This window comes from Penaeus japonicus, unplaced genomic scaffold (assembly GCF_977035675.1).
Source record: "Penaeus japonicus unplaced genomic scaffold, GWHDUDI00000001_assembly GWHDUDI00000031, whole genome shotgun sequence".
NCBI lineage: Eukaryota > Metazoa > Arthropoda > Malacostraca > Decapoda > Penaeidae > Penaeus > Penaeus japonicus.
The window spans coordinates 16,918,580-16,928,579 of record NW_028234433.1 but is presented as its reverse complement, the minus strand read 5'-3'; the positions used below and the strand labels follow the sequence as shown (position 1 = coordinate 16,928,579).

The 10,000-nt window shown below is 36.2% G+C and overlaps 1 protein-coding gene across 2 annotated transcripts in view; it reads left to right on the top strand.

Moving 5' to 3' along the window:
- The window catches only part of LOC122259079 (uncharacterized), a 15,396-nt gene that overhangs the window by 5,054 nt on the left and 342 nt on the right, over positions 1-10,000 (top strand). The window contains exons 3-11 of one of the 2 annotated variants that reach the window (XM_043025599.2): positions 246-384; positions 727-841; positions 959-1,080; positions 1,249-1,396; positions 1,909-2,007; positions 3,081-3,200; positions 3,762-4,069; positions 5,163-5,413; positions 6,436-10,000. The exon at positions 6,436-10,000 is cut by the window's right edge and continues 342 nt beyond it. In XM_043025599.2, the coding sequence (XP_042881533.1) occupies positions 246-384; positions 727-841; positions 959-1,080; positions 1,249-1,396; positions 1,909-2,007; positions 3,081-3,200; positions 3,762-4,069; positions 5,163-5,413; positions 6,436-6,578 (1,445 nt within the window). In that variant the 3' untranslated portion in view covers positions 6,579-10,000. Of the gene's footprint in view, positions 1-245; positions 385-726; positions 842-958; positions 1,081-1,248; positions 1,397-1,887; positions 2,008-3,080; positions 3,201-3,761; positions 4,070-5,162; positions 5,414-6,435 lie in introns of both variants that reach the window. The other variant, XM_043025598.2, reaches the window with a different exon arrangement.

Here is a 10,000-nt window from a genome sequence, read left to right as displayed (position 1 = left end):
TGAGGTCAGTTTTTTTTGCAATTGGGATATTCTGTCATTTTTTTCTATAAATTTTCTTGAAATTGAGAAGGGCAGTAATAGTATGACATTGTTAATACTTTTGTAGATCAGTTGTAACGGTAATTGCTTTTCAGAGATTATTGTTGTCAAACCAATGATTCATATGCTAACCATCTTCAAGACAAAAGTCTTTATAATCCTTTCTATTTGTTTGCTTTTACTCTAGAAATGCCACTTCCTTTCAGATCAGTCACGTCTGGTCAGCAATCGCGAAAGGAACCAAATCCTCCGTCAGGACACTCCAAAGGCGCGACAGGAGCAGAACAAAGAGGACCAAGAAGCTGCAATGGCGCAGATGGCCTATGAAATGTATCTAGCCCAGCAGTAAGTGTCGACCTCCTGTACTATGTTATTACCCTTTAACTTCTTCACAGTCTGAGATCCCTGTACATTCCCTTCCTGTTGGTGGAAGGAAGTGCGGTCAAACAACATCTGTGACAGAGAAAGGGTTGAGTGCTTTTTTCACATTGTTATTGCAGCCGCTTGGTCTTCATGGTGTGTTATTTGACCTTTTTGTTGTGTTTGATAAATTGCATGTCATTTGTCCCTTAAATGTTGGGCATTCTGCTTATCATGTGGTTGAGTTGGGTGTTCTGTTTACCATGGAAGGGAGTTTGTAATTTGTGATGTGTTGGGGGAGGTAGTGATTTGTGATGTGTTGATCAGGGAGTCGCGTGATGCTGAGATGGCAGCAATGCTATCACAGAAGCTTAATGTTGAGGAGATGGAGACGCTACGGCAGCAAGAGGAACAGGACATGCTTTATGCTCGCAACTTAATGGTCAGTGTGTTTTTAAAGAGTGTTAAAATTTGTATGCATAATGTTTTGAGACCCTTCTTCTTATATTTGACAAAGATATTGGGATTGTATCACTTATTAATGATTTTTTTCAAATAGGAACGTGAAAAGGAAACAATTCGGCAAGAGAGAGAGTTACGTCAGGTGGAGAGAGAGGCAGCTTACTTAGGCATTAACTCAGGAAGTGATAATGTTGCCCTCTTGTCACGGAAAGAACCAAGGTGTGCCAGCTCTATTATTATTTTTGTACATTTTGATAGTAATGGAGGAAAATGTAGTGTTTTTACTCTTATTGGAGAGTATATGCATAAACATGGTATTGCATGACTAGTAATTATCTAAAGAGAAACTTTGGTTCACTATAAGATTAATCGCCCTTTTTCATGCAGAGATCCTGATTTAAATGGCACAACTAGCAGTGACAGGTCTGCACGTAGCAACATTAGTGATTTGTCAGACCTTAGTGACTTCTGCCGTCAACCAACAGACGACATGGATGAAGAGCAGGTCCGAGAACTTCAAGAGGAACAAGATGCAGTGAGTCAATTTCATTATTATTGTTGTTATTACTATTTTTTTTATTTATTTATTAAGCATACTTAAATGTCATAAGGTAGCATGGAATATTTTTTCTCTATCTTTATGAATCGGTAAATATTGTCTTTTAACAGCAGGAAGGAAAACAAAGCCTGTCTATTTCCATTGCATTATATTTAGTCAATTATTCATGATAAGAAACTACTAATGTATTAAAATAAGTTTTAGTTATTTAAGAATATTAACATGCTAGGACTATGCCTAAAAGATTATGTATATGCACATGTGCCTGTTTACTGTACTGCACTATGAAATAACACCCAATACTTGACTGACAAACACCTTTATATTAATATTGACACGTCTTTGCTCGAATAACTACTTCTTCTTAATCACCAATATGCACATCAATATACTGTAAATAAACACATATTAGTAGTTGGCATGAGAAATGTCAAAGTTGGGTGCAGGCAAGCACAACTAATTTACAGGAGTTAGCCCGGCTACTTCAGGATCAAGATGGGAAGCGACGAGGTGACCTGCTCCACCAAGACCAACTTATGGCTATCGAAGCACAGGACAGAGAGCTGGCCAAGGTCCTCCAGGAGCAAGTGAGTAATATTTTGGAAGAGCAGAGTGCAAGTAAGGATTCAGTATGAGTGAGATGATGAAGGCTAGGGTTTTCAGTTTGTTTAGGTAGATGACTTAAAGGTTTGAAATGAAGTCATAATGGGTTTCTTATATATTTACAATGATTTGGTATATGATATATGATATGCATGGCAACTTGAATGTGTTTTAAAAACTAGTTAAAGTTATATGTGCCTCAGAAATTTGAACAGGAATTAATTTTGATATGCTAACAGGTAAACAATTTTTTTTAACAAATTTATTATCAGATAATAAGGTTAAAGCTTTCTTTGCTCTAGCTTTCACTCCTTTTCATGGTTCTGTTTAAATGTATTTATCACAGGCTTTGTTATATGTTGAAAAATTTCATCAAAATGATGGACCACATTTATGTCTTACAGGTAGGAGATGATGGGTCACTTGTGTGGCTTTGCTTATATTTTACATTTCAGAATGTTGAAGCATGGCTGTATTTCCTCTACTATGAACAACCATGGTTTAGGTTGCTGCCATTAGAATTAAAAGTTATCAGTTATGCATTAGATTGGGATAGCATAATGGTTTGTTGGCAAACCTGTCTCTTTTCATAACAGGCATTAAAGCAGAGACATGATGTATTGCAAATCAGAAGGATTGTGGGCAGTCCATTCTTTCCTGAACAAGTGGACACATAGAGAAGGGGCAAGCATCAAACTTGTGGAATTGTACATGTGCTAAGTGTGCTGTGATGAAAACAAGTGGCAGACTGTTTTTTTATATGATTTGTAAAAGATACTACAAATGGAGAGTATGTTAATTTAGTCACATTTCTTGGTACATTTTCATAAGTAATGTTTCTTTTTATTTTGTATAGCTTTGCACTTTCTTTAAATCAAACTATTATCTCAATGTTATAGGGAATTTATTTATTTGATTTATTTTTTATTTGATCATATAATAAAAATGTATTAGGAAACAGGTTATAAAGTTTCTTGTACATTTATAACAGTAGTGTTGAGGAAACATTTTGAGATAACAATATTCTAACAGCAGTGCTTATATCCTGTTGTATTAGGAACGAGCCAAAGCTAAAAAAGCTCGTGAGAAGGCTCGGCAGAAGGCCCTTCAAAAGAAGCAAGCTCGAGCATCACAGCTACTTGAGGGAGATGTTCCAGCAGTCCCCAAGCAAACCCAGGTAGGGTTTGCCAATTGATTTGAAATAATTATTGTATTTATGTTGATTTGTCTATTCGTAATTTCTGTGAAAAAAAAAAGAATACTATATTGATTGTTGGATTAACCCATCCCCGACGGGGGAATTCTAGCCTTGAATGTCCAAATGCCGGGGCGTTCGAATTATTAGGCCTAAATCAATTGAATGGCTGGCACAATACTGTGCCGCCCGGCAACTGGGCTTTTGAATGCGCGGTACACATGCTGTACCACCCGTCCTGTGTGGGTTAACCCACTCACGACGGGGGCATTCCAGCCTTGAATGTCACAATGCCGGGGCTTTCGAGCGCTTAGGCCTAAATCAATTAAATGGCTGGCACAATACTGTGCCACCCGGCCACTGGGCTTTTGAATGAGCGGTACAGTACTGTACCACCCGTCCAGAGAGGGTTAATTACTTTACTGATTGTATTTACATTATTTTTGGCTATTTTCTTCTTTATTTTATTTTTTCTCCACCTTTTCACCTTCTTCACTTCTCCCCATCACCCCAGTTGACTCAAACATATTCTCTCCACTGCAGACAGGAAACAGCAGAGCCCCAGTCGACGCCATAAGAGCCGACCCGCAGGCAGGACCCTCAGGCTACAGACTGCCAAGCCCACAGCAAGACACTGATTATGGCAGCAGAAGCCCATCATATGCATCCCCTGACTCCCCAAGAGAAGATCCCGAGAGTGCCTGGCAGCCCCCACCCAGAGGAAGTCAGCTGCAGAGGCCAAACTCCCTCGACCTGCCAGGAAGTTCTCGCGTGTCACAGCCTCTGGCACCCACAGAGAGAACGACCAAGTATGCCCACCAGTTTCCCGTGGGCAAGACTAACAAGCCAAGGTAAGAGGAATTTGGAAGAGAAAGATGTTGTAAAATCAGAGTATTTTCTGTGCAAGATTTCTATTGAGGTAATTCATCTGTTTAGAGTTCATTATGAAAGTAAGGAACATAATTCCATGATACAGTTGTAGATAGGAAAATGCTAAAATGCTTACCATAATTGCATTTTTTTATTATTTGTTTTTTGTTATAACTTTTAGGCTCAGGATTTTATCTGGAAGAAACAATTGTGTATGAAAGTTAGTCCCTTACTTATAATTAGAGGAAATCTGGTATCAGTCTTATTACTAAAGTTCCTATCATCCGAGACTTTGGCTTGAAATACTGCAATTTTTTAACTCTCATTGAGGTCTACATTTTTCATGCATAGAGAATGCAGGTGTTTAGTTAAATATATATCATATTCAAGTTTGGATGCACTCAGTAATAAGTGAAATTGGTGAGCAGCTGTCACATATCCCTCCTCTTTTCTTCCTACTTTCCCACTCCTTTTCCTATCCTCAAACATGGCCTATTGCCTTCCTCCATGCCTGCTCCCCAATGTTTGCTGTAGTCTGAGTTATATCATATAATTGTTTGATAAATGTTATAAACCCTTTAAGTTATCATGTATCATATAACACATTATATTCCCAGAAAAATGTTATGGATCTGCTTGAAAACCACTTCCTTTTTTAATCCTTACTGCCGTTAGACCACAAAATATCCAGCTAGTCTGTTTTACCAGCTGCAAAACAGGCCTGATTTTCAAACTATGATTGAGTGGCAATAGGGAAGGAGAAAGGATGAGTGGGTTTGGCTGCATGGAATATGTTGTGCAATACCAGAATTATGGAATATTACTGTATAATTGGCTCAGGGAGAGGAGGGCCCAGAAGGGGAATACTACATTTGTCTCATTGTTATGGAAAAGACTGGCTGATAGGACTGTGTGTATCTGGTCTGATGAGCCAAGAACATGGCTTCAGAATCTTAGGGGTTAAAGAAATAAATGTGTGTGTGTGTGTGTGTCTTTCTTTCTTTCTTTCTTTCTTTCTTTCTTTCTTTCTTTCCTGTTTAAGATATATTTAGAGCTAGATATATTTCCTTACAGGTTACCAGACCCTGATGCAATAGAAGTTGTAGAAGAAAGCAGTAGTAGCAGTACTGAGCACAACTTGAGCATGGGATTCACCAACATTGCATGTGCTATTGATCCGACTTACCAGAGACGTGTCAAGCAGGGAGAGCTGGCCTCACCTCAGACCACTCTGCAGTGGTCCTCGTCTTCTTCAACCACAAGTAGTGGTACGGGATTTATGGGACCAAGTATCACTTCTCCAGTGTCCCCTTTACCACCTCCAGGTAAGATACATCTAATTGATTTTATTTTTTATTATTTATTTATTTGTTTTTTTTTATAGATAGACATAGATATAAGTCTTTCTTTATGACAGTCCTACTTGTTGGGTTATCATAAAGTATATATTTGAAATATCTTGAAGAGGATCATATTTAGTGTGGTTGGGGGGGGGGGGATAAGTTTGAAAAATTGTAAAAATAAGCACCAATTTAAGTAAGTATTGTAGATATTGTCTGTTAAGTTTTTCTAACTTTTCATTTTGTAATTGATGTCTAATTATTTGAAACTCTATCCTTTCACCTGTGTAGTACAATTTATTATATGAGCATGTGACAATTGGGTTTGTGTACGATTCATTTTTAAAAAAACATGCAGGCACACACAAACGCACACAATTAAACTGTCCCACATAGGGGATGGTGACAAATTTGATGAAATACCCATAAAAAAATGTCTTAGTTTTTTATTCCCATATGATATATTGATATTGTGAGGCCTTTTTGAGTACTCATATGGGTTAGAACACCACAGAAGATTAAAAGTGTCAAAGTGTAGCCCATTTGATTGCCTTTTCAATGGTCAACCTGGTTTCTATTTGCAAACAGCATGTTGATTATTTTTTGGTGTTCCTACCATTTTGGGTCCCCAAAAAACTTGGGTTTTAAAATATCCATAATTTTCACAAACACAGTTTCGAGAGAAAAAAAAGTGAAGCAATCTGGAGGATGTAATCAGCTATGTTGAACATTTAGCAAATTCACTCTGACTCCAAAGGGCCATAGTTTACATGCTTCAGGAATAAAGGCTCTGATGTTGCTTGTTTTCCTGTAAAAATTCAGAAGAAAGTGTTTACCTGGTGTATCATTTTGGCTGGAATAAGCCTTGGATGGAAGAGTGGAAACGCAGATACGAAATACCATAAGCATCAGTAACAATAGGTTCTAAAGGCAGCCGTAAGGTTTACAAGTAATTCGGACATTGGTAATAGAAATACCTTGATGTGGTTCCTCTCTTTCTCTCTCAGTGTTTGACGATGATGATGACTACCCGGTACCACCCTACATGCCCATCCAGGGCCACAGACACAATGCAAGTCTGGAGAAGAACAGAAGACCAAAACCACCCAAAGAAAAGAGCAATAGCAAGGATGGTTGCAAACAACAGTGAAGTACCTTTATCCTAGAACCAAGTACTACTGATTGGTAGAGTGGTCTCCCTGATAGAGATATATATATACTCCCTCCTACTGTTAAAGGAGTGCGGCTGTACTTATATGGTAATGTCTGCTCTTCATTCAGTTCATCTTGGTAAGTTGGGTACTATAACTTTGCAACTACAAATATATGTACGTGAATTATTGGGCATCTTGCAAATTGAGGCAACAGTAATGGGTATATGCATGGCACGCACCATAAGGGGACTGTGCAATTGACTAAATAGGTTATGTGTCAATTAAGACTTTTATAATGATAGAATGTCACAGAAATCAACATCTATTATAACAATGCTATCTATGGAAAACAGCAGAGATCAAGATAGGATGTGCAATTTTCATATTCAGTGTCTTGTTCGGCGGGATGAACTACCTGGGTCGAAAGTGGTTTGAGGGGAAGACAAGTGATGTCACATGATCAGCTTGGTTACTGTCAAGTTGTGGTAGTAGTAGAATATAAACTCTGTGTAAGGGCACATAACTCGGTGTGTTACTTTATTGCATGTTAATACCAAAGTATTCATACCTGATTCTTCAAGACCATATTTTCGCAAGTTGTCACACGCAAAGAATAGAAAATTGTTGTGCTTTCATGCACTTGCTTTATTGTGAAAACATTCCTGTGTGACAAGGGACCAGTGATAAGATATTCCATTTCAAGGTAGCTCGGTGGAATCAGGTATATTAAAGTGCTTTTTGTTTCCATATTTTTCAAAGACTTCCAATGAATGCCTTTATATTTGAACAAGATATTTGTTGTCCTGTGATGTGTTTAATAAAGATCCTGTCCATTTTCCTATACTAGATGTAGGTTTAGCTGAATCAGAATAATAACTTTTACCAGTATTAAAAGGTAATGATAAAAGCATTATCATCAACAGACCAGAGCATTCATAGAGATGTGAATTGCAAAAGACATACATATATGTGTACATTAGAACTGCCATAAAAATGCACATGATATTACATGAGAAGTGACATATACAAACATCAGTAAACAGACCTTGTAGATATATAGATACAGAAGGAATCATATTCTACTCATCAACATCCTTTTGTTACCTTTTGTATCTACACAGTATCTTCCTTTTATGCATGTGACTCTTCAGAGATATATGATTCTGTAAAGGAAGGATATTTTGTATTACAATTTAACACAAATATTACACATTTATATTGTGCTTTATAATCTTATTTGTACTGAATTGAGTTATGATTAGTTTAAAGCAGATATCAAAGTCCCTATGTAGTAGAGATTTTGTGTAAACTCTTCCATTTCATCACTATATTACATAACCACATTGTTTTGTGTCCACTATTAGCTTTGTAGAAGAAAATTAGGTATATCATTAAAATTTTAAGTAAGTTTTGCAAGCAGTAAATACCAGAATATATACAGTTTGTAGTACAATATTTTTATACTCAAGTTTGCACAAAATATTGAACCAGTAGAGGTTAGTATGATTTTTAAGCAGACTTTAGTCAATGCATATATGAAATGTTATTGATAATTGTTTTCATACTCATTTTATAGTAGAAAGAACACAATAGTTATATTTAGTATTAGCACATGTATGAGGCATGCATGTGTACTCATAAATACACCTGCACTTGGATACTTTTTTCCATTGAGACATATTTTCGAAATCTCCTGCATCTTATTGCAAAGATTGATAAATACATTCATGTGTCTCCTTCACTGCCAAAGCATTGCAATGAGAGGAAAGATGGATCATGGAAGAAAAGTAGCAGGAACTTGTAATCCATTTTTGGAGTAGGCAGCTATTGAAAGACTTGTAGCTGGAGATATTTACAAGTAAGATGAGTCTTGGTATTTGTCTTATTTTTGGAGATGTCCCTAGCTTCATGATCTATGCAAATATATCATGAAATTTTTCCTCTTCTCCTTGTTGAGAGGATTCCTAATTCTAGTAATAGGATTGAAATAGACAGTTGAACAGATTCGGTTCCTAAAGCAAATAGTGTTCAGAGGTCTCAAGGTATCATAGTGGTACGAGTTACTAACCTTGAGATATCGGAACATGAAATATAGTTTTGTTGTTTTAGAGGTTCACTTCCATTATAAACATGTTTGTAAACACAGCTAAGATAGCCTTTTAGTAGACAATTGAAGATTGTGCCTTCTTATTGTTTGTAACGCAATGGAGGTGGAACGTGAGATGGGAGAACTCGTTTAATTCCTCTTGAGGAACTTATGCCACAGGTGTGTACTTTGGCCCTTTCACATATGAAGTGAGGTTCAGATTTCATGTTTCATGAACTCACACTATAAGAATAGAGTATGAAGAGAGGAGGAAAATTCAGGGAAGATTTTGTTTATAGAACTCGTGTAAAAATTGAACTTTTATACTTACATGTGTGAGGGCAGACAAACAGTACTTACAAACTTGCACATAGAGCAGCAACAGTCACTATATTTTTAAGTTAATGAACTACATAGATATGCAACATTAAATGAGATTTATTGATTATTCAACATTAGTTTGAGTTTATAACAGATATTACCTCTTAATTGTAATTTTGATAGATGAAAGAAGAATATTTTAAGACATGAAGATAAGGACAAATTCTTTGATTTTTTGTTCCTTTGAGGTCACTTTATTATATTGCCTTTTTTAATTTAGAAATAAATGTTTATTTTAGGAATTATTTGATTGATAGAAAGATGAAAATATTGGTTCTTGTATTTTATTCAAATATAAGTTATGGTAGACTTCTTGTATTAAAGAATATCTTTTGTTCAGTATTTAAAAAATAATTATTTAGAGTTATGGTTTATATCAGTAAAAACAATCAAGGTGTTCTCATGAATCCTTCATAATGTTAAAAAGAAAATAAATTAGATTATATTCTATATCTGATGAGACTAGAACCTTTTTGCTGATATAGCTGTAAATGTTAAGCAGTCTTTAATGATATGTATTTTATTGAAAACTTCCATTAGACTATATTATTAGTAGTGAAAATGAACAAGGGAAAGAGTATGTGATTGTTTATCAAAATGGAGCGCAAGATGAAATGGCCAACAGAAAACAGCACCAAGTTGGTTTTCCATATAATGGAAAACTAATATACAGTTCAGCTCACTTTGGACTGTGTTTATGGTCTCTGCACTTTATCAATTACATGAGCAATAACTGTCATGTGATGACCATGACTGCAGTCCTTTGTGTGAAAGTTAGGAAGCAGGTTATTGATGATCAGTCCTAGACTGTCATGTTTTGTAGGTGTGTCAGATTTCTTGACCAGTCCATGTTCAGTAGTTTTGGTAGTGAAATCAGTGCCTTCTGATTCTCCAATCATTTTATGCTAAGATGTGTATGTGAGATGCAATTTCAGATATACATTTTTGCTG